The sequence below is a fragment of the Acomys russatus genome, chromosome 11 (genome assembly GCF_903995435.1).
Source record: "Acomys russatus chromosome 11, mAcoRus1.1, whole genome shotgun sequence".
NCBI classification, from domain to species: Eukaryota; Metazoa; Chordata; class Mammalia; order Rodentia; family Muridae; genus Acomys; species Acomys russatus.
In genome coordinates, this window is record NC_067147.1 from 54,615,232 (window position 1) to 54,642,630 (window position 27,399).

At 51.2% G+C, this 27,399-nt stretch overlaps 3 protein-coding genes across 4 annotated transcripts in view; all 3 read left to right on the top strand.

Moving 5' to 3' along the window:
• Tspear (thrombospondin type laminin G domain and EAR repeats) overlaps positions 1-27,399 on the top strand; it is a 202,653-nt gene that overhangs the window by 165,668 nt on the left and 9,586 nt on the right. The window contains exons 3-9 of the mRNA XM_051153298.1: positions 16,914-17,152; positions 18,367-18,457; positions 19,413-19,563; positions 20,600-20,731; positions 21,375-21,601; positions 23,071-23,257; positions 24,757-24,986. Coding sequence (XP_051009255.1) covers positions 16,914-17,152; positions 18,367-18,457; positions 19,413-19,563; positions 20,600-20,731; positions 21,375-21,601; positions 23,071-23,257; positions 24,757-24,986 — 1,257 coding nt within the window. The remainder of the gene's footprint in view (positions 1-16,913; positions 17,153-18,366; positions 18,458-19,412; positions 19,564-20,599; positions 20,732-21,374; positions 21,602-23,070; positions 23,258-24,756; positions 24,987-27,399) is intronic.
• On the top strand, positions 3,684-4,610 carry LOC127195762 (keratin-associated protein 10-3-like). Of its 2 annotated transcripts, none has more exons than XM_051153323.1 (2): positions 3,684-4,048; positions 4,082-4,610. In XM_051153323.1, the coding sequence occupies exons 1-2, from the start codon at positions 3,722-3,724 to the stop codon at positions 4,460-4,462; spliced, it is 708 nt and encodes a 235-aa protein (XP_051009280.1). In that variant the 5' UTR covers positions 3,684-3,721; the 3' UTR covers positions 4,463-4,610. The 2 variants fall into 2 exon arrangements, with proteins under 2 accessions (XP_051009280.1, XP_051009281.1); XM_051153324.1 differs by having other exon boundaries at positions 3,684-3,827; positions 3,888-4,610.
• Positions 14,228-15,200, top strand: LOC127195766 (keratin-associated protein 10-3-like). Its single transcript, XM_051153328.1, has one exon. It carries the CDS (start codon positions 14,228-14,230, stop codon positions 14,948-14,950), a length of 723 nt encoding a protein of 240 aa, XP_051009285.1. The 3' UTR covers positions 14,951-15,200.

Sequence of the window (27,399 nt, forward strand, 5' to 3'; positions counted from 1 at the left end):
GCTGGACCTTCATGAGGGACTCTGCTTGTCATCGCGTGATGCTCTGTACCCTACCCCTGCTGATAAGCCACCCCAGCTTGCACACTGATTAGCTTCTTACTGGACCACTGGCCACTGCCACCTTTCTGTCTGTGGCCACTTCCTCCCAGGAGGCCTCGTGTCTCCAGGCTACACCGTGGCTGGTGGGCCCCACACAGAATTCCAATTGCTCTAATTTCCTCAGGTCTAGAGAATCATGGCAGCCTTGGGGGGGGGGCAAGCTGAGTAATCAAGGCTAGAACCTCCCCCCTTCCAGTCCACAGAGACTCCTCCAGGGAAAGTGTTTTCACTGTCAGACACCTGGGTAGAAAGGCTTTGGCTCTAGATTTTGACTCTAGATTTTTGGGTACAAGACATTGCCACTTTCCTTCCTTCTGTGTTGATTCTGAGGCCAGGCAGAGGTGTGCAGAGCGTTACCACTGCAGTCTGTCTGTGGAGTCGGCTGTCTCACCTCCCTGCTTATCAGGTCCTCTGCAGCCCTGGCTGTCACTGATGTGTATTCAGTCCCTGTAGTAGCTTCTTGTTAGCGAATACCTGAGGAAAGAACTGTTTCTGCTCGGAGTCTGAGGAGTCCAATCCATATGGTGGGGAAGGCTTGATGGCAGGAGTGTGAGGCAGCTGCTTCAGAAGCAGACCGGAAGTGGTCTGGCTATAAAACCTCAAGGCCTGCCCCCAACCTCAGTGACACTTCCTCCAGCCAGGCTCCACTTCCTAAAGGTTCTAAATTTTCCAAAGTAGCAACACCAGCTGGGGACCAAGTGTTCAAACAGGTGAGCCTGTGGGGACCTCTCATGTCCAAACCACAGCCATCACCTCATGGTAACCTTTCCCAAAATGCGTCAGAGACAGAATCACATATGGTGTTTCACATATTGCCATGGAATGTGCACATAGACATTCAAGAAGGCAGAACTGAGGGTGCCAATAAACGCATGTAGTTACACACCTGTCGAAGGCCAGCTCCGAGAGTGTGTTCAGCGATCCAAGGAGAGGATGTGGACTAGGCATGCTCATTGCGGCTGTGCTAACCAGTGGCCTGAATTCTAGGGGTTCTATAAAGTTGTTTTGATGTTCCTCTCAGAGGAACACACAGCCCTCCTCCAAGTCATCACAGAAATGCACTATGGTGACTATGGAGCCATGTTTGAGCCAACATCCCACTTTATTTCTGGGTGTGCCACATAATCACTATGTCCCCTATAGCTCCTTGCTTCATTTTTGGGGTTGCACGCGTGAGATTTTCATTCCTCCACTTTCCCTCTCTTTTCTCTCAGATTGGTTCCCAGCTGCTTCCCCCCCACTTAGAGCAGGGCAATGGTTCAACAACAACTCTAGATTTGGAACTCTGCAACATAGGTGTCTGCACAGCCATGCAGCACACGGCTCCTCCGACAACGAAGTGTGTGGACACCCTTTAGCTCCAGAACATTCTCATCTTACTTCCGCATTTTCTACCTCCATACCTACACCATGAGGTGTTCGACACAGTCGGCAGTTGCTCAGTTTACCCACACGCCCTTCCTCTGCAATACTTCGATGCTTTCTCAGGGTCTGTGCCTGAGGATATTGGGGTCCGGCTCTCATCTCTAAGGGCATTCTCTGTTGTCACAGGGCTCTAGCTTGGCGCTTGTTTCCTTTCTGATGAGAAAGAATGCTTCCATGGCCTTCTGGTCTCCATTGTCTCATCAAGAAGTCATCTGTCAGTCATGTTGCTTCTTTGAAGGAGCCATGTCTCTTCCTAACCCTACTGACCATGGTTATATTCCCGCTATATGGGCACATGTGTGGATTCCTATGTAGTGCTTACCTAAACTCTTTTCAGTGAACCTAAAATGCACTTTGTATTTGTAGATCAATACCTTTCATCAGTTTAAAGCCCCTACCTGTTTGTGTTCAAATAGCCTACCCCACCCCCTAGTCTCTCCTAGGATTCAAACCATTCCCCACTCTGTCCCCATGCGTATCAATTTATTTCCTCTACTTCAGCTTTCCTTGCCTCTGTATTCAGTCATCAAACCTCTCACCTCCTCCTTTTCACTAATCTTCTCTTCAGCCTTGTCTGTTAAACTGTTAATCTACTCTATTACAGAAGGAAATGTCAGGGTTTTGTGTTCTTCCTTTGTAGGATTTGGGGATTTTGTGGGGTTTTGGAGTGTGTGTGTGTGTGTGTGTGTGTGTGTGTGTGTGTGTGTGTGTGTGTGCTGCAAATTGCCACAGAAAAATCTCCATCTTTCTCCCAATTTTCCTGAAAGGTGTGTCACTGACCCTTTGAGGTAAATGCTTCATTTAATCTGAGGAGAAACAAGAACATCGCCATGGTTACCCATTTTGGTTCTGTAGTGCATCTCCACAGTCACCCTCTTTGCTTTTGTAGTTCTGGGGACCGAACCCAGGGCTTTGTGATTCCTAGGTATTCACTCTGCTGCCAAGATATGCCCCCGGTCCTTATCAGTTGTCTTAAGTCCAAGTGTGACTATTCTAATACCTAGAACTCCTGTTTGCTCTTCTATTGACTCTTGGCCAACTGGTCTTGTCTTCTAGAATATCTGGTAATGCTTGGCCAGTGGCAAGAACTCACTGAAGAAAAAAATCTAAGTTCCCTTGGGTCTCTGGTGCTATCTGGCTTAGAAGGGATGGCTGTGTCTCTGGCAAACAGTTGGGGGGGGGGGCTTGTCACTTTCAGTTGAACTGATATGCAGACAGGGCCGTCTGGTTTCTGCTTAGCTTTTCTCCAAAGCGGATCCTGCACTCACAGTCAGTGTTTGCTTCTGAAAGCCCAGCACTTCCCAGACCCCTCCACCTCAGCAGACCCTGGACTCTGTGCCTTATTCTCCAGTTCTGAGACCACCAAAGGCTCCGGTCAGCTTCTTAGCTTCTTGCTAATGAGCTGTGACTCAGTTATTGCCTTGAGAGGAAATCCACAGTAACTCAGGGCTTTCCCCCATGCCAGGGATTTGGCCCGTCAAGTCTCAGCTATCCCTGGGTCTCTTGGTGCCTCCAAACAGAGATTCATGTCACGCACCTGCCGCTCCCCCTCCCAGACCTGCTGGGTGCAGATGTAGGGACAGGGTGCCTGGTCTCCCACTCTATAGAACAGGAATATCATTGGGTTTAGGGCCACATGAGACAGGCTACATGGGGTAGATGGGACACTCTGAAACCACAGGTTACCTCTTTCAGCCTGTGCTGTGCTGGTTGTGGAGTGGCAGCTGGTCACACATGTCACTGTCTGTCTTGCCTTAGAAGGCCCAGACATGGGCATTATTTTGTAGCTAAGCCTTAGCTTTTAGCTCCACAAGCTTCAGAAGGTCCAAATGATTCCACACAAGAGCTGGGATGCATGTCTAATAAGGAAGTAGACAGTAAAACTTTGATATAAAATATGTGAAAAACAAACCAACAGCACAGATTGTGGAGGTGTGAGACCGATCCACAGGGAGGGTGAGGAAGGCTGGCCTGGAGAAACGGGGCAGAGGAACACGAGAATAGGCAGGAGACAGGCAGCCCTGACAACAACATCCCAGACAAACAAACACCCTAATGATGGCCAGAGCCACACCAACAAGGAAGGGAGGCCAAGCCAGACAACAGCACAGGAGGATAAAAGGCGACGGCCCAGCACCTCGCACACACTCACACTCCCACTCACCACTCACTCACTCTACCCCAAGCCAGCTCTGCCATGGCCGCCTCCACCATGTCTGTCTGCTCTGATGCTTGCACCCACTCCTCCTGGCAGGTGGACGACTGCCCAGAGAGCTGCTGTGAGCCCAGCTGCTGTGCCCCCAGCTGCTGCCAGCCCAGCTGCTGCCAGTCTAGCTGCTGTGCCCCCAGCTGCTGTGCCCCAGCCCCCTGTCTGACCCTCCTCTGCTCCCCAGTGAGCTGTGTGTCCAGCCCCTGCTGCCAATCTGGCTGCAACAGCTGCTGCACACCCTCGTGCTGCACCTGCTCCCCCTGCCAGCAGTCCTGCGGCGTGACTCTTTGCTGCAAGCCTGTCTGCTGCACACCTGTCTGCTGTGGATCCTCCTCATGCTGCCAGCAGTCTAGCTGCCAGTCCTCTTGCTGCCAGCCATCCTGCTGTCAATCCTCCTGCTGTGTTCCTCTCTGCTGCAAGCCTGTGTGCTGCACACCTATCTGTTGCACACCCATCTGCTCTGGATCCTCCTCATGCTGCCAGCCATCCTGCTGTGCACCCGTCTGCTGCAAGCCTGTCTGCTGCAAGCCCTGCTCCAGCATGTCCCTGCTCTGCCGCCCTGTTTGCAGACCCGCCTGCTGTGTGCCCACCTCCTCCTGCTGTGCCTCCTCCTGCCAGCCCAGCTGCTGCCGCCCAGCCTCCTCCTGTGTGTCCCTGCTGTGCCGCCCTGCCTGCTCCCGCCAGGCCTGCTGTGGCCTCTCCTCAGGCCAGAAGTCTTGCTGTTGCTGAGTCTGTCTACTATGGACTCATGTACTCCTCCCCAATCCCTTTCTGCCCCTTTAGTCGGCCCCTGCTGTGAGATCTTCCCAGGACAGAACCCTGACATGTTGTTGAGCTGACTTGTGCTATCCTCCTGGTGCCCAAGAGCCCCACCTGCACCCTGTGTCACCCTCTGCTCTGATCACTTGTCTTTGGCAGCAGTCCTTTAGCAGTTCACAACATCAATAAACTCTTCTAATGTCCTGGATCTCCTCTCATGCTTTGACAAGTGTGGCTTAAGTAGCTGTCGGTCTCCGCAGACTGTGGTTATTTCAGGAGGGAGGGACTTAGCCCTGTAATAGTGAGAGATGCTGGCCACCTGCCATGGGGGCTGTCCAGTGGAGCTCAGCATCACACTCTGCACAAAGTAGAAGAGTGAGATGCCGCCATGATGGCCCTCCATATCTGGATAGGGTCCCCAGAAACCACATAGGGTCCACATTATCTGATGGGTGATGACCTCAGACACATGCATAGCCATCCAAGAGAAGCCACTGCTAGGGAACGGATCCCCTGGAAATAGACAGTAGAACTCATGTCTGGGGCATCTCCCAGGCTCGAAGCCTATCTTTAGTACCTGGAATAGTGCCCTGAGGGGAATTCCTCTGAAGGGACTCAGAGAAGTCACCTGACCTAATTTACCATGGGGTTACTTAAGTGAGTCCCAAATGACCAGCCTGCTGCCACCCAGCCCATACACACAGAGCCTGAGTGATCACAGAAAGACAGCATCCTGCCGAAGAGCTATTCAATGTAGTGGGCACCCAAATCGGGAAAACGAGGCCCCATAGAAGATGGATCAATTGATGGGAACCTACCATCCTCACATCTTCCAACACATCCAAGAAGTTAGAGAGCAGTAGAGCAATTGGTTAAAGACGGGAAGATGTTTAAAGAAAGAAACCCTGAGTGGGAGAGCTGGAAAGAAGTGCTGTTGGAAGGGGCAGGTTGACAAGTTTAGGGTGGGACTTATAGCCACTAAAAGGCTTTATAAAGTCAATAAACCATGGGCCTAGGGTGCTGTCCACAGGAGGAAGTGAATGAGCTGGATGGCAGACAGATACCTTGCCCTATGCAGTGGAGCCCAAGGACCTGCCTTTATCACCCACTCTTGGCGTCAGACATGCTGAGGTCTTTGTCAAATAGCTGACACACACCTTTCCATCATTACAGTGTCTTACGGAAAACTTTGCTGTCCTGGCCACCCTCTGAGTTCGGGATCCCTATGGAATCTCCCTGCCCACCAACCCAGGCAACCCCTGTGCAGCCTACTCCCCTCACTTAGAACCATGCTCAGGTCTTTATGGCCCTCCAGGTTCCCTGACATCCTCCACATTCTCTTAAGTCTCTCCATGCCCCTCTGTATTCCCCCCCACACACACTCTCTCCCACATCTTCCACGCCCCTCCAAGCCCCAGCAGGTCCCACCACATCCCTTCGCATCCTCCACATCCCTCCATGCTCCTCTGGGTCCCCACACATCCTCCACACTGCTGAACATCACTCTCTTCTCTAGAGGCAGAGTCTCTCCCTCGACAAGGTTTCTCCATTCTTAACAAGGCCTCTCTCTTCCCTACAAGGTGTCTCCCTCCCAGCTGAGGCTCAGCATGGCTCTGTGGAGCGTTTGCCATTGTGACTAAGGCAGCTGTGCACATTGTCCTCAGATCTCTGTGTAGATGTGGCTGTTCAGCTCCTTTTAAGAAATACTGAGGCGTGTGAGTGCTGGATGGTTGGGAGTGCGTTTGATTTATTTTTTAAGAGTCCACCAAGTTCTTCCACAGCTCTGAGCCATCCTGCATTCCCAGAAGTGGTAGAAAGTTCCCATCACTCCTTCCTCCTCAACATCTGTTGTCGGTATTTTGGATTTTTGGCATTCTAACAAGTATACAGATTGATTCTCTCATATTCTCTTTCACTCTCTGCCTCTGCCTCTCTCTGTCTCTGTCTCTGTCTCTGTCTCTGTCTCTGTCTCTGTCTCTCTCTCTCTCTCTCTCTCTCTCTCTCTCTCTCTCTCTCTGTGTGTGTGTGTGTGTGTATCTGTCTGTCTCTGTCTGTCTCTCTCTGTCCCTCTCTCCCCACACTAGGGTGTTTCTATATAGCACAAATTATCCTCAAACTCATGATCCTCCACCTGCCTTAGCTGAGATCACAGATGTGGCCCTCGCTGCCTGTGACTTCAGTTTTCCAAGTTTACATTGTGACCATCACTTGCCATCTGAGGGCCTTCTTTGGCAAGAGCTCTATCCAGCTCTCTTGCGCAGTTTTGAGTTAGGTTGATTCATTGTTGTTGTTGTTGTTGCTGCTGTTTTACTCTTTTTTGTTAATTTGTTCATATTACATCTCAACTGTTATCCCATCCCTTGTTTCCTCCCGTTCCTCCCTCCCTCCCACTTTTACCCTATTCCCCTCCCTTATGTCTATGACTGAGAAGGACCACTTTCCCCTCTGTATGATCATAGGGTATCAAGTCTCTTGTTGATAGCCTATTATCCTTCCTCTGAGTGCCACCAGGCGTCCCCATCAAGGGGACGTGGTCAAATATGGGGCACCAGAGTTTCTGTAAAAGTCAGTCCCTGCTCTCCACTCAATTGTGGAGAATGTCCTGTCCATTGGCTAGATCTGTATAGGGGTTCGATGTTTACTGCACATATTGTCTTTGGTTGGTGCCATAGTTTGACCAGAACCCCTGTGCCCAGATCCACCCATCATAATGTTCTTATAGGTTTCTAGGACACTCTGGATCCTTCTATTCCCCATTCTCCCATACTTCTCTCACCTAGAGTCCCAATAGGATGCCCTCACATCTATCCCAATTTCCTGGTAAGTGAAGACTTGCATGGGACATGCCCCTTGTGCTAGTGTCCAATTATGAGTGAGTATATACCATTTGAATCTTTCTGCTTCTGGGTTAACTCACTTATTATGATCCTTTCTAGTTCCATCCATTTGTCCACAAATTTTGGGAATTCCTTGTTTTTAATGGCTGAGTAGTATTCCATAGTGTAAATGTACCACAGTTTCTTTATCTATTCTTCTACTGAGGGACACTTAGACTGTTTCCAGGATCTGGCTGTTATGAATAAGGCCACTGTGAACATGGTAGAACATATGTCCTTGTTGTGTGCTGGAGCATCTTCTGGGTATATTCCAAGGAGTGGAATAACTGAGTCTTGAGGAAGCCCTATTCCTATTTTTCTGAGATAGTGCCAGATAGATTTCCAAAGTGGTTGTACTAGTTTGCATTCCCACCAGCAATGAAGGAGTGTTCCTCTTTCTCCACATCCTTGCCAGCATGTGGTGTAACTTGAATTTTTGATCTTAGCCATTCTGAAGGGTGTAAGATGGAATCTCAGAGTTGTTTTGATTTGCATTTCCCTGATGACTAAAGGTGTTGAGCATTTCTTTAAGTGTTTCTCAGCTATTCAATATATTCCTCTGTTTAGTTCTGAGCCCCATTTCTGAATTGGGTTATTTGGTTTGGTGGTGTTTAATTTCTTGAGGTTTTTTTTTTATATATTTTGGATATTAGACCTTTGTCAAATGTAGGGTTGGTGAAGATCTTTTCCCAGTCTGTAGGCTGTCGCTTTGTTCTGTTGAGAGTGTCTCCTGCCTTACAGAAGCTTCTCAGCCTCATGAGGTCCCATTTATTAATTGTTGACGTTAAGGCCTGGGCTGTTGGTGTTCTGCTCAGGAATTTGTCTCCTGTGCCTATGTGTTCCAGGCTCTTCCCCACTTTTTCTTCTAACCAATTTAGTGTCTCTGGTTTTATGTTGAGGTCTTTGATCCACGTGGACTTGAGTTTTGTCATGGTGACAAATATGGGTCTAATTGCACTTTTTTTCACATAGACATCCAGTTAGACCAGCACCATTTGTTGAAGAGGCTATCCTTTTTCCATTGAATAGATTTGGCTTCTTGGTCAAAAACCAAGTGACCATATGTGTGTGGATTCATTTCTGGGTCTTCGATTCAATTCCATTGATCAACCAATGTATTGCTGTGCCAGTACCATGCTGTTTTAATTACTGTTGTTCTATAGTACAGCTTGGGATCAGGTATGGAGATTCCTCTGGAGGATCTTTTATTGTATAAGATTGTTTTAGCTATTCTGAGTTTTTTTGTTTTTCCATATCAAGTTGAGAATTGAACTTTCAATCTCTTTTAAAAATTATATAGATATTTTGATAGGGATTGCATTGAATCTGTACATTGCTTTTGGTAAGATGGCCATTTTTACAATGTTAATTCTCCCGATCCATGAACAAGGGAGATCATTCCATCTTCTCATGTCATCTTCACTCTCTTTCTTCAGAGTTTTGAAAATTTTTTCAAACAAGTCCTTTTACTTGTTTGGTTAGAGTAACTCCTAGATATTTTATATTGCTTGTGGCTAATGTAAAGGGTGTAGTTTTCCTAATTTCTTCCTCTGCATGATTGTCATTTGTACATAGGAAGGCTACTGACTTTTTTTCGTTAATTTTGTATCCAGCCAATTTGCTGACGGTGTTTATAGGCTGTAGGAGTTTTCTGGTGGAATTCCGGGGGTCACTTATGTACACTATCATATCATCTACAAATAGGATAATTTGACTTTCTCCTTTCCCATTTGGATCCCCTTGACATCCCTTTGTTGTCTTATTGCTCTGGCTAGAACTTCCAGTACTACATTGAAGAGAGATGGAGAAAGCCTTGCCTGGTTCCCAATTTTAGAGGAATTTCCATGAGTATCTCTCCATTTATTGATTTTGGCTATTGGCTTGCTGCATATAGCCTTTATTATGTTGAGGTATGTGCCTTGTATCCCTGATCTCTCCAAAACTTTAAACATGAATGGGTGTTGGATTTTTATCAAATGCTTTCTCTGCATCTAAGGAGATGATCATGTAGTTTTTTAACTTTCAGTTTGTTTATATGGTGGATTAAATTGATGGATTTCTGTATATTAAACCATTCCTGCATGCCTGGAATGAAGCCTACCTGGTCGTGGTGAATGATATCTTTGATGTGTTCTTGTATTTGTTTTGCGAGTATTTTATTGAGTATTTTTGCATCAATGTTCATAAGAGAAATTGGTCTGAAATTCTCTTTCTTTGCTGGGTCTTTGTGAGGTTTAGGTATCAATCAATGTGCCTATGGCCTCATAGAATGAATTTGGTAATGTTCCATCCATTTCTATCTTTTGGAGTAGCTTGAAGAGTATCAGTATTAGCTCATCCTTGAAGGTCTGGTAGAATTCTGCACTGAAATCATCTGGCCCTGGGCTTTTTTTGTTGTTTGTTTTTGTTTTTTGTTTGTTTTTGGTTTTGTTGTTGTTATTGTTGGGAGACTATCAATGGTTGCTTCTATTTCTATAGGGGATCATTGTTGGTTTTAAGGGTCCTTTGTGGTGTGCACGGCGGCCTCTGTCAGATATGGGGACCAGGTTCCCCACCCCTGCCCCACCCCACCCTCATCAAACCATGCATCTCTTCTATTAGTTGCTTTTCTGATGGTGAAGGAAGGTAGGGTTTGTTCTAGTCCACGGTTTGAGGACACCGTCCATCCATCCTGGCGGGGAAGCCATGGTGGCAGGAGCTTGAGGAGACTCATTGAGTCCTCAGGAAGCAGAGAGAAGCATGCTGGTGCTTAGCTCACTTTCTCTTTTCTATTCACTCCAAGATTCCAGCCCGTGGGATGGTGCCACCACACAGGTGGCTCTTCCCTCCTCGCTTAATCCTGTCTGGAAACACCCTCACTGACACGCCCAGAAGTGTGCCCTCTGGGTGATTCCAAATCCTGTCAGGTGACACTGACCCTCAACCACCACAGTACAGAGGCAGCACATGCTCTGCAGTGGGAGAAACAGCTGTGGGTGTGGGCCGAGAAAGACCTTGGGTCAGTTACCCGAGAGGAGCCAGTGGAAACAGACCAACAAGAATCCACACGGAGACTCAGGACCTCTTCTGAGAACCAGAAGAGGGGGTGACACATCACAAGCCACTGGGAGGCACGTGTTACTATCACGCCATCCCCAGAAACAGGTATACAGATAGATGCCTTAGGTGAGGGGTCTGCCCAATTCTCTTTAAAGTCAAGTTCGTCATTTTTAGGGGTCCTTTGCATATTGCAAGTGGAAGCCTTTGTCAGGTAGGCCCTCAGCCAACCCCAGCAACGGAATCCAACCTTGGAGAACCAGAGCCAGGGGCATGGATGCTGTGGCTCGTCAGTGTACCCCAGAGCCTGGGTGCTGACGGTTTGGTCCCCATCCTGTGGCATTTTAGGGAGATAGAAAGCAAGCTGAACAAGCTATGGGGAACAAGCCAGTTAAGTGGTGTTCCTTCATGGCCTCTGCTTCAGTTCCTGCCTTTAGACCCAGGCTGGCTTCCTTTGATGACAGATGGTGATATGGAGGTGTAAGATGACATTAACCCTTTCCTCCCCAAGTTGCTGTTGGTCATGACCTCTATCACAACAGCAGAAAGTGCACTAAGACATTGGTGCACGCCTTTGAAGGCGACATTCACTGGGATCTTGGCCGTCTTCTTCCTCTCCTAGCCACCACGAGTAAGCAGATTCCTGTCACATCCCCCCACCATGACATGCTGCCTGTCACAGGCTGGAAGGCCTCAGAGCCAAACAGCATGTAGTGTGTAATGACTGGAAGGAACCATCTTCCACAGGCGCAGCCGGTATTTGAGCATTTGGTCCCCGGTTAGTGGCACTGTTTGGCGAGGACTAGGAGGTGTGGCCTTATGGGAGGAGGCATGTCCGTGGAGACAGGCTTTGAGAGTTTAAAGACTGGAGACTCTTTGCTTCATGCTTGTGGCTCAAAATGCGAGCTCCCGGCTTGCTACTCCAGCTGCCACAACTGTTTCTACACCTGGCACTTCCACCCCATAATGAGCTCTGCTCCCTCGGAAACCATAAGCCTACATACAGAAACTCTTTCTCCTTTAAATCGCCCTGCTCATTGCTGTTTTATCACGGCAACAGAAAAGTAACCAATACAAAGCTAGGAGGTAAGTGACGTGACCTTTCCTCTCTATAGGTAGGTTACCTCTGGCATTCTGTCACAGTAACGCAGAGCTGCTTAGCGCTGTGGCTAAATATGACAATCTCTGGAACAAAAGATTAGTTTAATATCTGAAAAATTAACTAGTGTAATATACTGCATTGATGCAAAGAAGGCAAATATCACGTGATCACATCAATCTATGCCAAAAAGAAAAAATGAGCTGGACAGCCCAACACTCTTTCATAATAAAAAGACTTCACAAACCCAGGCAAGGAGACTTCCTTACTGTGGTGGGGTATCCATTAGGAACCTACAGATGACATCACCATGTGCCACGCCTTCTCCCTAACCTCCAACAAAGCACAGGCATCCACTCAGCCGATCAATCCCAGGCATCACTAGGGGAGAGATGACCTCATAGCCAAGCTAAGGCCATGAGTTGCAGAGCGCATGCTCCAGAAACTGTGAAACTCACGTGGAAAGCCTTTTAAATACACCAGGAAGTGGTGTGTCCCTGCTCATCTGCAGACTCTTCCAGTTCCTGGCAGAAGCCGAGCGAACATCTTTGCAGAAATGTACAAGTTAGTTTTAAAATTAATACGTAATTACAAGAGACCCAGAATCGCCAAGAGAAACGAAGGAAAAGAAAAAAAAAAGATTTCTCAGATCAACACAGGAAGCATAATGCTCGAGAGACTGGCTGATGAGACAGACCTCGTGGGTACTAAACACTCCTCTTTAAAGCACGCTGTCACAAGCCAGGCACGGAGGTGCACACCTGTAGTCCTAGTCCTTAGGAAGTGAAGGCAGGAGGGTCAGGAGGGTCACATCATCCTCAGCCAAACAGTGAATCCCAGGCTAGCCTGGGCAATGTGAGACCTTCTCTCAAAAGGAAAGAAAAGTGTAAGAAGTGTGGTATGAATACAGAAGAAACATTTCGCTAAGAAAGATGAGATGAATGAGCAGCGGGTGAAACTCAGCTGGAAATGCCAAGCACAGTACAAGAGCCCCACAGCCTGTTAGAGCCACTGAGGCTAAGATACCCAGTGTGGGGGTGGAGGGGGTGCATCCTCTCACACTGTGTGTGGGATGCAGATGAGCCCATTAAACACAGTTCACACAGTACCGGTCATCGGAGAGTGCACCCCCATAACAAACAACAAAGAGCAGAGAGCGCTTCCCATTCAGTCACGCTACTGTGGAATGCAGATGTCCTGCCTCCCAGGCATAGAGCAGCCTGAAGATAAACACTTACCTGCCACGTGACCCAAGGAGACTGCATAGAGCATTTACTCTAGAGAAAACTTGTCGTCACATAAAACACCAAACACAAACAATGGTGACAGAAGCTTTATTCACATCTGTAGTAAACAAGGGACGATCAAAATATCCATCAGTCACTGGAGGGATACACTGTGGTAAATCAACACAATGGAATATTATACGGCCATAAAAAGAGATAAACTTTGTACGCAGTAGTTGGTTGAATCTTGAGGTCAGAGAATTGTAAGACATAAGGAATGGATTAATAGCCGGGCGGTGGTGGCGCATGCCTTTAATCCCAGCACTCAGGAGGCAGAGGCAGGTGGATCTCTGTGAGTTCAAGGCCAGCCTGGTCTACAAAGCAAGTCCAGGACAGTCAAGGCTACACAGCAAAACCCTGTCTTGAAAAACAAGAAGAAGAAGAAGAGGAGGAGGAGGAGGAGGAGGAGGAGGAGGAGGAAGAGGAGGAGGAGGAGGAGGAGGAGGAGGAGGAGGAGGAGGAGGAGAAGAAGAAGAAGAAGAAGAAGAAGAAGAAGAAGAAGAAGAAGAAGAAGAAGAAGAAGAAGAAGAAGGGATTAAATGGAAGGAAGGAGGGAAGTGGAGTGGGGCTCGTGGCTGGTGGCTGGTAGCTCCAGATGGGCAGGCTAGCTTGCCCCTGCAGGGTTAGGCACTTCACCTGTTCCTCCTGTCCCTGGCCTTAGCCCTGCTTTCTGCAGGCAGGATCTCTCACAGTCTCTTGCTGAAGCCCAGCCCACTTCCCTCCCTTTTCCTGGCATCATCACCCTCAGTCAGCCCACAGTGCAACATGAAAGATTCTCTTTGTCTGTCTGTCCTACTAGGCTCCGATTGGCTGCTGGGCTGTCTGAATTCTCCCATATGTCACTGTGCATCTGAGGCTCCCAGGCTATGCTGGGCACACAGCATGAAGTTTCCATTACAGATAGGCATAGTCTCTGCAACTGTGGGACTTTTCTCCACAGCTCCCCTTCTCTGATGCTGTTCTGGAGAGTCTGTGTTCTGGGAGAATCTGTTTCCCTCTAGTTTCCCTCACTTTCTCATTCTCTGAGGACCTGTGCTACCTTGACACACTCAGGCCAGTCTCCCACAGTATGCAGGGACACTCTGTCAGGCAACCCTACCCACCCACTGCCTATAGTGAAGCAGCCTGGATGGTGAGGCGAGTGGTATGTACACAAAGCAAGACCCAGCATGGGCAAGGCTCCACTCAGAGGACCAAGCACTGCAGCACCCTCAGGCACTAGCCAGCATGTGGAATTCAGGAGGAGTGACTCTCCTGTAAATAAACAGATTAACAAGGGCTTGCAGGACGCAGCTCAAAATACCCATGAGGAAGGAAAGCTCTGGAGGCTTCCGGCTGAAAACATACCCTGTCTGGTATAAAAGCTGTCAGCATAGCACATAACACACACATCACACACTCACACACTCACACCTCTCAGCTCCCAGCTAACTCTACCATGGCCGCCTCCACCATGTCTGTCTGCTCTGATGCTTGTACCAACTCCTCCTGGCAGGTAGACGACTGCCCAGAGAGCTGCTGTGAGCCTAGCTGCTGTGCCCCCACCTGCTGTGCCCCCAGCTGCTGCCAGTCTAGCTGCTGTGTCCCCACCTGTGCCCCAGCCCCCTGTCTGACCCTTGTCTGCTCCCCAGTGAGCTGTGTGTCCAGCCCCTGCTGCCAGTCTGGCTGCAACAGCTGCTGCACACCCTCATGCTGCACCTGCTCCCCCTGCCAGCAGTCCTGTGGTGTGACTCTTTGCTGCAAGCCTGTCTGCTGCACACCTGTCTGCTGTGGATCCTCCTTATGCTGCCAGCAGTCTAGCTGCCAGTCCTCATGTTGTCAGCCATCCTGTGGTATGACTCTTTGCTGCAAGCCTGTGTGCTGCACACCTGTCTGCTGCACACCTGTCTGCTCTGGATCCTCCTCATGCTGCCAGCCATCCTGCTGTGCACCTGTCTGCTGCAAGCCTGTCTGCTGCAAGCCCTGCTCCAGCATGTCCCTGCTCTGCCGCCCTGTGTGCAGACCTGCCTGCTGTGTGCCCACCTCCTCCTGCTGTGCCTCCTCCTGCCAGCCCAGCTGCTGCCGCCCAGCCTCGTCCTGTGTGTCCCTGCTGTGCCGCCCTGCCTGCTCCCGCCAGGCCTGCTGTGGCCTCTCCTCAGGCCAGAAGTCCAGCTGCTGTTGATGGGCCTGATCCTGGTGCCAGCTGGTCAGGTCCCTCATGTGGACACTCAGCTTCTCCAGTCTCAACCTGATCTGGGACAGATGGTCCCCCAGCATGGAGCCCCCAACCTGTCCTTTGTGACTTGACCTCTCCTCCTGTTTCCCAGGAAGCCTGCTGATCCTCTTGGACCATGTCCTTCCCCCTGTCCCTCTGTTCTGGTTGCTACCTGCATCAATGTGTCAGTGGCCCACGGCTTCAATAAACCCTTCTAAGGACCTAGATCTCGTCTCATGTTCTGTAGTAAATGCTTGTCAGGCAAACACATCCGTCTGCTTAGCCAGGAGTGTTTCTGGGTTAGGGAGCTCCGCAATGGACAAGAGACAGCAGCCACCTCTCCTCCCCAGCGTGCTAGTTTGAATGGAAGAAATATGAATTCAATAGGCTGATGTCCGTGAAGACTTGGTCTCTGGTGGGCGGTCCTGTTCGTGGGGCCGTGGGATTCTTAGAGGCTTGCTTGAGGACGTAAGTTCCTAGGAGCAGGCTTCCAGAGCCGAGAGCTTCGAAAACTTCATTCCACCCTGAGTTCGCTCCCTCTGTTTTCTGTGGCCACTGGCTTCCTGCTCTACTCACAGGCTGCCATTAACCTCCCAGCTTTAGGGAGTCTTCCTTTGGAGTTCTGAGCTAAGATAAACTTTTCTATATGTCACGGTGCTTATTCACAGTGACAAAAAGTAACTAATACAAGATTTGGAGGGGGGCTCTGTGTCTGTGTGTGTGTGTGTGTGCGCGCGCACGTCTGCGCACACATGCTGGGTTGCGGTGAATAGAGGGCTCACTCCCTATACCTTCCCGTAGTCACTATCCATCCTTAGTTCCCTCTCAGCCTGCTGTGTGGCTCCTGATACCATGGACATCACTGGGAGGGTTTTGTTCTCCATCATCTGCTGGTCTCCAAACTTCACACCATTTCCTGGAAGTCCTCAGGAAGCAGGTTCACTCTTTTATCACTGTCAAAGCCACAGAGGCAGAAAGATCCCTTCTTGCTCCCAAAGGAAGCTAAGCAAGTGTCCCCTCCTGTGACCAAGGCACACTGCACATTGAGCCGACTGTGGAGCCCACACTGGCCCTCTTTAGAACAGCTGCCTAGAAGACTCACCATGGCAGAGCCTCACTAAAGAAAATAGTAAGTGTGCAGACACTTGAATGTACACACGCACCTGTTGTCAGCTGACTTACCTTTCTGGCTCTTCGGGCTGTGTTAGGCTAAGAGCAGCTTGGTGAGAAGCCTTAGTATAAATTGGCCCTCATGGAAAGGACACTGTTGCTTTTGAGATCGCAGACCTTGCGGGCACTCTGCTTTGCTGACTGTAATGAGACGCACACAGCACGGAATTTACCGTGTCCACCTTTGTGAGCACAACTCAGAGGGTGCGATGATCCCACTCACCGGTCTACCTAGCAACCCCCAGCCATCTTGTGAACTACTAGCCGCTTGCTCCGCCCCTCAGGCCCTGGGTGAGGATGGAAGGGTGAGGTATGGCAGCGGGGAGGGGGGTGCTTCCGGCCTGGCTTGTTTTACTCAGCAGGAGGTCCTCCAAGCTCCTTCATGATGGAGCAGGATTTCTCTCAACAGGCTGAAAACATTACATTTTGTATATAGACTAGGCTGCTTGTACAAAGCTAGCTAAGGTTGGGGTCGGGAGGCACACTGAGTTCCCACCCAAAAGTGGCTAGGGTAGGGTAGGGTAGGGTGCCATCAACTCCACCCATTCTCCGGTTAGCTCCACCCCCCTCTTCTCAGTCCCACCCACTGTCCTGCTATCCCCACCCTCTTCCCCCACCACCTCCCTGGTGCGGTTTTCCTCTCCCCTTAGCTCCGCCCTCCTCCTCATCTGCCTCACCTCATTGGTCTTGCCCATCCTTCTGGTCCTTCCCTCCTCCCTTTCCTTCAGCTCTGCCCCACCTCTGGCCCTGCTCTCCACAGAAGAATGAATACTTGCTCTCCCTGCTGGCGGAGGAGAGGGACACGCTGCTGCTTGGCCTGAGGTACTCGTCCACACAGCTGCACTTCCTGTTTCTCAGCGAGGACTTGGCTGGTGCCTGGCAGACCCGTGTGTCCTTTCGGAGCCCCGGCCTCGTGGACAGCCAGTGGCATACTCTGATCTTGGCTGTGTCCCAAGGATCCTTTTCCCTCACCGTGGACTGTGGCCTCCCAGTGGACATGTAGGTACCAGGATGTGCATCCCAGTGATTGACCACGCTCTGTCATCTAAGCAACCCAATTCCAGTGGCTGTTCTGTCACTGTGAAGTGAGGGGTGGGTCCTGAGCAAGTCCACCCCTGCCCCTGCCCTGCCAAATCCTTTACCTTAGGTGCTGGCCCCTAAGGCGAGTCCCTGATGGGGCCTTGTGGGAGGTAGCCTTCTCTTATCAGCTCAGGGGCCATGGAGGAGCTCTGTGAAATGGAGGGGCCCAATCAGGGGCCAGAAACCACCTACTTGAAGAAACTGTGGCCAAGGATGATCTGAGACCCTTAGGTTGATGATGCAGGCCAACCCCAAGGGTGCGGGTTCACCTCAGGAACCAGGATGCCTAGGACGGAGTGGAGGTGGGCTATGGATGGGGAGGGCTGGCTGCTTGGTAGCCCTGACCAGGAGCTTGGTGCACTGTAGCAAATGGTTAGGATTAGAGGAAACAGGAACTATAGGGGAGGACAGTATGTCGTGGCACACTGTTCCTTACGCAGAAGCTCCGGCCACATATCCCTTCTCTTGGCCTGCTATCTTTCCTGCGTTCCTCAGTGTGATCAACCGTTACAGCAGTCACAACCAGAGCCTTCCCAGCACCGCCTGGGTCTCCAGCAAGGTGCCTCCCTCCTACCCATAGCTGCCATGCTGTCTTACTCCCCAGGCTGTGTGAAAACACACAATGGCTATACAGGCTAGGGCCCTACTGCAGTGGAAGGCCCTCGAGGTTCACCAGGAGGTAGAAAAACAAAAAAGGCCCCATATGTATCTTTATCTATTCCTGCAGGAACCCATGTCCTGGGGTAGTGTGACCCAGCTCATGTCTACTGGGGGCTATGACTATGCCTTTACCTGCCAACTGGGTCTTCGGCCATGTCGATATGATGTCAGCTGAGTGAGGCAGCTCCTGGTGGGGAAGCAGAGACCATAGATGCAGGGAGAAGGCTTCAAGCATGCTCAGATGCAATAGGAAGGGGACAGAGGTAGAGAGATGCAACCACCGCTGAGGATCCTGGAAAGAGCCAGAGGAGCTGAGGGGTCCTCCTCTGCCTCAGAGAGGGCACTGCTCTGTAGGCTCTGAACCTCCCATCACTATTGGAGCCTGTGGTCACAGCTGCCCCAGGACGCTCCCTTGCTTCCCATGCGCGATCCGTCCCCTACTTTGGCGCTAGCATTGTCCACTCCTGTTTCAGAATGGCTGACATCCCCTTCCCGCCCGCCCTATCAGTAAGAGGAGCCCAGTTCTTCGTTGGCAGCCGGAAGAGAACCAAAGGCCTGTTCACAGTGAGTGTAGAGGGGCTGCCAGCAGCACCTGTCCCCCCTGGGCCATGGGGACATCTTGTCACATGCTCAAGATAGATTGTCATCTATGCTAAGTGAGAACCAGGAACACAAAGGTGTCATGGAGTCCACCACAGGGCCCTCACACTGGCCATGCCTATTTTCTAGCACACTCTTCCCTGAGGCTCTTGGGTTCCTCCTCAGGAGCTCCTTCTACCATGAAAGCCTGTCTCTAATACTCTGACAAACTGATGCTTGAACCTAGCCTTTCTGGCCCCGCTGTGACTGTTCCATCCATCCATCCATTATCACCTGTGATGTACCCACTACTAGGTTGGGATCTGGAGTCTACTCCATAGCTAGGCTCTATAGTACTCTGTAATGTCCTCAGCATCTGGAACCACACCTGACACCTAGTGGTCACTCTGTGGAATGTACTTGTGTTATGCTTGAGTGGGCAAACGGAAGAACAGATAGGTGCATACACGCATGGATGGATGGTGGGTGAATAGACAGACAGATGGATGGGTGCATGGATGGGCAGCTGGGTGTGTAGGTAGGCGGGTAGATGAGTGGATGGATAAATGGATGAGTAGGAAGGTGGACTGATTGATAGATTGTTACTGAATGGGCATTGGTGGCTGGGAAGATGCACAAGTCGGCAAGAGGATGGGTGCATGGACAGATGGATAGGTAGATAGAGTGAGTCAGTGGTCAATGAATGGTGAAGAAAGGGATGAAAGATGATCTGGGTCAGGTGGAAAGGAATGTGTCCTGGTCCCTCTAGTTCCATGTAGACAGTCCCTTCCTCACTAAGAGCAGTAAGTAGTTGTCTGCCATCACTCCTAGTGGCTCCCCAATAATCCTTCATGCAGACCCCTTCTCCCTCCGCAGGTTAGCCAGCAAGGTCCTCAGCAATGGCAGATACCAGTGGTAACCCCACTTTCTCCCTCTGCAGGGCGTGATAAGGCAACTGGTTCTGCTGCCTGGCTCAGATGCCACCCCAAGGCTGTGTCCCAGCAGGAATGCCAGGCTGGCTGAGCTGTCTGTTCCCCGAGTGCTGAAGAGGCTCACAGAGAAGCCTGGGGAGGTGCCGAAATATCCCTACGGTTAGTAGGGCGGGCTTGCTTCCCACCCTGGCAACACCTGAGAGCACAGGCTCCTTTCTTCAGCCTTTCCGTTGTGCACCTTTCAGTGGCAGAAGGGCAGTTGTCACAGTGGCCAGGAGAATACTCAGGGCCATCAGAAAGGCCGGAACCACCAACCTGTCCCTCCCTCGTAGGACTCTGTTTGGACAGCCTACAGACAGACCTCATGCTTTTCTTGGTCCCCTGGGTAGATGGAAGACATGGCTCACATTAGGAAGTTTCCCTCCTCTGGATACCCCTCCCCTGCCAGCTATTGCCCGTGTCTCCCAGTCTCTCCCTCCAGCTCATTCTAAGCTCAGCTCAGTCCATGCCAAGACCTAGCTCTGTTTCCCAAGAGCCCCTTCAACCCAGGGCATCTCCCTGATGTGCCTTCTCTGGCTCATATCTGCTCTGTCCTAGTGTAAAGTTGCAATGTTGAGCCATTTATAAAAATCACACCCCCTGCCTTTCAGAATCTGAAAGTCCCCCGCCACCAACTACGTACATACCCCTGCATGGTGGAAAGATGATGAGAGGCATCCAGGACCCTAGAACCTGTGGTTCTCACATCATAAATAAAGAAAGTCCCCATCCGAGTATGTCAGGCATTTAGGTTTTAGGGGGTTACACAGCTGCCCAATGATGATGGACGGAGCTGTTCCTATAAAGCCAGGAGGCCTGACATGGGACGATGTTGGTATGAGATGTGGTGGATCAAATCACAGACCCAAGAGACCCATGAGAAGAGGCAGACTCCCAGGGTGAAGTGTAAGGCTATTGAGGATGCCCATGGGATGACAGCGAAGGGACAGAGAGACATGCCCTCTGGGTAGAAGATGGGTAAGGCCAGCCAGCCACATGGGGAACATCATGGTTGGGGTCCTGGGGCTGCTCACCCTATCTCCAGTGACCTGTCAGGGGCTCCCTTCGGCCACATACAAAGATGAAGACAGGACCAATGGGCTTGGATCCTTTGCAAGTCCTATGCCAGACACTTTTGCCTGGTCTCTCCCCACAGAAGCTGACATGAAAGTAACCCTGGGATCCCGTCCACCATGCACCAAAGCAGAGGGTGCCCAGTTCTGGTTTGATGCCGCCCGGAAGGGGCTGTACCTGTGTGTGGGCACCGAGTGGGTCTCCGTGCTGGCAGGTAAGGCTGGACCCAGAACTCACACCCTGTGATATCCTAAGCACACAGAGCAGCAGGCTACATCCCCACCAGGAAAAGGGTAGCATGAAGGGCTGAAGTCTCATCCATCCATAAGGACCACTTCAGAGTAGAAAGTCCATCTTAGTGGTAACTTCTGGAGCAGGGGGCTGCTGCCAGAACAACCCAGGCAAACCAGGATTTCTCCTCCCTAAAATAGCCATGTCCAGCCCTGGAGATGTCCCCAGAACTCCAGAAGGCGTGTCAAGCCTGTGTGCTCAATCTGGAAATAGGCACATCCTGGCTGAGACATGAGGGCTGCGAGGCTGGTCTCTCTGAGCACCTCTTCCCTGGTAGCTAGCTGATGGCTGGAAGAGGGTACAGCATAGACACTTAGGCCTCCCCTTTATCTTGTTTGAATCTGGGGCTATGCAGACGCAAAAGCCCCTAGTGGACACAAGCAGCCTCCCACTAATGGGCCTTTCCCACAAGGATAAAACGGGGTCCAAGGGAAAACTCATAAACCCCAGGGCCCTGAGCACAGACCTAGGAGCCAAGTCATGGCAGGGCCCCAGAAGCCACTCCCAAGAGAACCCCCAGCTCCATCCTATGCACACTGACTAGGTCCCCATCCTCCCATTCCAAGCCAAGACCAAGCTGGACTACGTGGAGGAACACCAGAGTCTGCACACCAACTCAGAGACACTGGGCATCGAGGTGTTCAGCATCCCCGGTGTGGGGCTCTTCGCAGCCACAGCCAATCGGAAGGCTAGATCGGCCATCTATAAATGGACAGATGGGAAATTTGTCTCCTATCAGAACATCGCCACACACCAGGCACAGTCGTGGCGACATTTCACCATTGGGAAAAAGGCAAGTCTGGACAGGTCACTTCCCCTTCCTTGTTGGTGGGAGGCCCCCCACCATGGGGTCCTCAGGCAGGAAGAGACCTGTATCTCCTATACAGGAACTCTGCAGGTCAAAGCATCTCTCAGACTTCCAAGCCCTTGGTAGGAGGGATAATGGTTCAAAGTCGTAGGCTGTAGGATTGTGCCTATAAGGAACTTCCTTAGCTTCCCACAAGGCAGAGATGGTGTCAGCTTGAAAGCCTTGTCTAGTCCCATCCTAACTCACTGCAAATCAAAACTGTTCAACCTGGAGCTGGGAAAGTGGCTTGATTGAGTGCTTGCCTGGCATGCACAGATTCCGGGTTTGGTTCCCAGGCACTGCATAAACTGAGTGGCGATGGCTCACCCTTACAATCCAAGCACTCAGGGAATGGAGGCAGAAGGATGAGATGTTCAAAATCATCCTCAGCTACCTAGAGAGTTTGAGGCCAGCCTGGGCTACACGAGACCCTGTTTCCAAATGCGCTAACTATTGCAGTGACCTCACTGGGCCAGCCGTCATGCAGAAAGCATCGCAGAGTGAATGTCTCATGCCTCGGTCTACCAAGCTGTCCATATAGAATGTATAAATGGATGTTAGTGCCAGGCCTCTGGGGGGGGGGGGGGGGTCAAGGGCCTGACAGCTGGCCTCGGCAGTTCTTTCCACCTGCGCTGGAGTGAGCAGAGGGCCTGTACAAGGAGAGGGCAGTGGCACCGTAACAGGAGAAGGGCATGCTTCCTTCCCAGTTCCTGCAGCCTGCACTGCAGGATGTTGTCCTGGAGACAACACCGTGTGGCTCTGGCCCAGCAGAGGACCCATGCCAGACCCTGGGAATCAAACAGCTAAACCCTGCTGATGATAGGGATCCACTGCGTCCAGGTTCAGAGTGGCAGCAGTGCTACTAGTAGGTTTTTCCTAATGACGTCAGAAAGTTTTTCATTGCGATTTTTAAAATTTTTAATTTTGTAGTCAAGAAATATTGGGAAACAGAAAAACAAGGGAAGGAGGCATTTTGTCCTTAAATGAATGCATGCAAGGCAGGTGTGGTGGCGCACGCCTGTAATCTTAGCACTTGGGGAGGCACGGGCAGGCCTCTGTGAGTTCGAAGCCAGCCTGGTCTACAAATTGAGGCCAGAACTGCCAAGGCTACACAGAGAAACCCTGTCTCAGAAAAAAGAAAAACAAGCAAAACAAATGCATGCTTTCATTTGCATGTGAGCAGTGCACACATGACACATGTGACTGAAACCCATGATTTCTGTCCCTGGGAGAACCACACAGCCATCAACATAGAGTCCTGAGCATGTCCTAGCACCAGCACTTTGGTGTTCAGTCTGTCCTGTACCCTTCCTTCCGTACCTTTCCCTGTGGATGTGCAAGAGATGCTGAGGTTCAGAATGCTACAGATTGGGCTCCCAGTCTGGTGCCAGCATAAGATAACGCTTCTCTTTCAGATCTTCCTGGCTGTGGCTAACTTTGGGCCAAATGAAAGAGGTCAAGAGTTCTCAGTCATCTACAAGTGGAGCCCCAGAAAGCTGAAGTTCACCCTTTACCAGAGGATCGCCACCCATAGTGCCCGTGACTGGGAGGCCTTTAAGGTGGACGGAGAACACTTCTTGGTAGTAGCCAACCACCGAGAAGGTAGGACAGGTGTGGCCTTTGACCTGGAAGGAAATCATTCCACACTTTGTATGCAAGGACCGCGAAATGGCTCTGTCAGTAAAAGTGCTTGTCTCACAAGCATGAGATACCCAGGACCTACAAAAAGTAGCCAAGCATGGTAGCAAGTCTTTGTAATCCCAGCACTAGGATAGAGGTTCTCGGGACTCGCTACAGCTCATGTAGCCAGACTGGGGACCCCCAGAACACTGAAAGTCCTTATCTCAAAAAGACGAGATAGATGGTGACAAATGACATTGGAGATTGGCCTCTAGTCTCCACATGGACGTGCCACACGTACATATGCCCATGCGTGCACGCGCGTGTGCATACACACACACAGGTGTGCACACGCAGACACTAAGTCATACTTGGCCCATTTCCTCCAACTTACCCCTTGAAATATATGGTCAGAGGTAGGCCACATTAACTCTGTCACAGCTGCAGATCACCTAGGTTAGGAGAACAGGGAAGCCATGTCGTTCTCAGAGAAGCCACTGAGCCCCAACCAGGGGCAGTAGACGCAGCATGAACGTCAATGGGTGTGTGACCATAGAGGGAGCCAGTTTGGAAGCTGCCATTGCCACTTCCCTGCAAGCAAGCTCAGCATTCTGGCATGGACTCCATAATGTCAGAGCAGGTGGCTCGGCCTGGACCGGCTGGGAAGCCTGGTGTCTGAGTCAGGCTTTTGCCATGATGGTGGTCAAGTCTTCCGAATTCAAAGATGGATGTCCCAGAAGGCAGCTTTAGGGCTGCTCTAAGCCATGGCTCCAGAGACTCCATAGCCCAGTATCTACACAAGTGTGCAGCTCACTAGGCAGCCTGGGGGTGGGGGGGGGCGGCGGGTGGAGTCCCAGCCTTTGCACTCAGGGTGTAGGGGAGCCTAAAAACAAGACACCCAACAGAGCGAGTGCTTCTGCAGAGCAGGCGATGGAGCAGAGAATCATGGGAGAAGATTTTCCACAAAGGATTACATAGAGCAGTCCCAGGGGTCTCCTCTAGGGAAACACCATGAAGGGAGGATCGAAGGGAGGATTGCAGAGGAGGACCTTCAGGGAGTGCCACAGCAGAGGGCCTTGGGGGACACCACAGAGATGCATCCAAGTAGCATCATGAGGGGAGGACCTCCAGGGAGCACCATAGAGAGGATGTTCCAGACAAAGAGTAATAAAAGAAAGTCTGGTCCTACTTAGGGCAAGAGAAGCCAATTGCAGGAGGTGAGTAGGGCTTAGGTGGGGACAGGCTGTTGTGGGCCTGTGGGCCATCTGGAGCGACAGGCTTTTTCTTTTGGGAACTGTCAGCATGCAGGCCCAGAGGCTGGGTGTGGAGGGTGCCTGATGGGTGAGGTAAGGGAGGGACTTAGGTAATTAGGGACCATGCACAGTAGCTGTCTATGCCCTGGGCCAAGCCGTGTCCTACAAATGGCTGTGAATCCCAGGGAATGGCTCCCCCCCCCCCCCAGCACTGACCTTGGTTCCCAGGGGACAACCACAACATCGACAGCGTGGTCTACAGGTGGAACCCCAGCAGCCAGCTCTTTGAAACCAATCAATCTATTGCCACGTCTGGTGCCTACGACTGGGAATTCTTCACCGTGGGGCCCTACTCCTTCCTGGTGGTGGCCAACACCTTCAACGGCACCTCCACCCAGGTGCACTCCCACCTGTACATCTGGCTTGTCGGAGCCTTCCAACTCTTCCAGTCGTTCCTGGTAAGAATCCCGAGTTCCCCGGTACACGGTGCCATGGACACCTGATCTGCGGTGTGTGCCTGCTAGACCAAGGGGCAGGGCTTGTGTGAAAGACAGCGTAGTGTGTCCCTGACTGCAGTGTCCAGGTGTCTTCCCAGGTGGTGTGAGCCCTCACTGCTTCTATGCCCCCCCCCCAGCCCCCGTGCTCCTGAGGAAAGCCCAGGTGTGAGTGGAATCTGGGTTATTGAGATCACCTTGGGTGTCTACAGCAGGCCTCTCCATTGGCCACTTACATCCCTTCTGATCAGTCGGTGTCTGTGGGTCTCCAGTCTGCTGTAACGGAGGCACCTTGGCACTGACCAGGGGCAGAGAAGATCTGGTTGGGGCAGACATAATATTCCCTTTTGATTTTTGAAGCCCCTTGGCTGGCCATACCACTCTGGCTGGCAAGACCTCTGAGTATTTAGTTTTGTGGCACAGCACAGTTTTATGATCACTGCAGTCTGTTCGTGTGGGCAGCACAGAATAGCAACAGTCCAGCAGTGATCTTCGTGGAGGGCACTGGCACAGCTAGAGGGCAGCAGCCACTCAGCATGTAGCACAGGGTCAAAGCAGAACCCTGAGGCCAAGGGCAAGCCAGGCCCCATGTGCTGCACAGGAGGGCAGCCCCAAGAGTGACTCTGTGGAAGGAAGGGAGGATGGCGCACAGCTGGGACAGAGCAGCAGAGGGCAGGATGCAGAGGCATCTGGAAACCAGGGAAGATGCAGATAGCCTAGACTGGCTCAGCCTGCCCTCGCTGCGGGCTGCCCTCACAAGCAGCTCCCCTCCAACACACACACACACACACCCCTTCCTAACTCCTCAGAAGCCACAGAAGTCCGCTTTCATGCCTTGCCAATGTCTCTTCTTTTGCTTAAATCCTTTCAGCCCTGGAGATGCCTTACTATGGTTTCCATTTGCATTTTTGCAAAGTCACGAACGTGAGGCTTTGAAGAAAACTAAACTGCACACTCTGAAACGTTCCTGCAAGCTGTGGGGGGGACACACCCACCTCTGTAGGGCATGCCTTTCTGGAAGGGTCTGTGGTGCAGGGACTCAAACCTGGCAAGCTCCCATCCATAGGGCAGGCACTCCCAGGGCACCATGGGTAAGTGCAGTGCTTCAAAGGGAAGCTCCAGGCATCTGGAATCTTGCAGCCTGCCTGGGTGGGGGTGGGGGTGGGGGACAGTTAGAGTCCTGTGGTCAGAGACACTTTAAAGGAGCATTCCTTGGCCACACCCTCTAGTCTCTCAAGCCTCACATTAGAAATTCCAGAGCCTTCTTCTTAGGCTCCCATGATTGAGCCCTTGGTCCATTTGTCATTGCTTTAACAGAATGCCTGAGATGGGGTGATTCATTTAAAAAAAAAAAAAAAAAAGCATGCTCTTGTGACTTAAAAAAAAAAAAAAAAATGACACTTTGCCCATGACCCTGGCGGGCCTCCTCCCAGCCAAATGGAGTTCCAAGTCTCCGTGTGAGTTGGTGGGAACATGCCAATATGCAGGCCACAGCATCCAAGAGACAATGGCTTCCTAGAAGGGCAGGAGTGGCCTAGCAGGGGATGCTGACAGACACCAGAAGAGGGTACAGGGAATGGGCCCGAGGTTCCCTGGAGCTAGAGAAGAGCAGAGGTTAATCAGGGGGAGAAACCCTGAGTTTCTGGTGAGGGGGTGGGGCCAGAGATACTGTCCTGGGAGCTATTGGCGTGGAGATGGGGTGGGACATGAGTCCTGAGTTTGTAGGAAGCAAGAACAGCAAGGCCCACAGGGACACAAGATGGACAGGACAAACCATCTTCTCCTGCCCAGGCCTCAGAAAGGGCAGGAGACAACTGACACACAACCATGCTTGCACATGCATGCATGCATGCATGCTGACACAGGTTCATATGAACACTGTTTCTTCTTCACATGAAGCTCTGCACCTCCCCCGCCAGCCCCCAGGAGCTTGCAGCCATCAATACTGCCATTTGGTACCAAGGCTCCTAAAGGAGAAAGGGAAGACCCTCTCCATCACCAGGTGTTCACACTGGGCCTCCGAGTGCCAACAAGTCACAGCAGCAGGCAGTCTTAGCATCTCCACTCCTTTGTCCCAGATCACCAATCCCAAGGTGGTCACAACAAGGCCAGGCTGTTAGCTTCCTATTCACCTGCCTGGAGGGTTCTAGAATGGGCCTTGCAGTCAAAGTGTGCTGGGGTCCAGACTAGGACACGTCTCAGCAGTAGAGAGCTCGCACTGCACACGCAGGCCATGGGGCTTCAATTCTCAACCACGCAAAAACCAAAAAAAAAAAAAAGTAGCACCCACCACCACGTAGGCAGAAAGCACACAGGCCAGGCTTGCAAGCCTCAGAGCTGGCTTTGGGTGCCATGCAGGTGGGGATTTGCTTCAGGG

Bases quoted from the DNA above. Each gene is read 5' to 3' on its own strand.
- LOC127195762 (XM_051153323.1), top strand. From the start codon at position 3,722: ATGGCCGCCTCCACCATGTCTGTCTGCTCTGATGCTTGCACCCACTCC. The intron at 4,049-4,081 runs GTCTGCTGTGGA...TGCTGCCAGCAG, and splicing joins AGCCTGTCTGCTGCACACCT to TCTAGCTGCCAGTCCTCTTG.
- LOC127195766 (XM_051153328.1), top strand. From the start codon at position 14,228: ATGGCCGCCTCCACCATGTCTGTCTGCTCTGATGCTTGTACCAACTCC.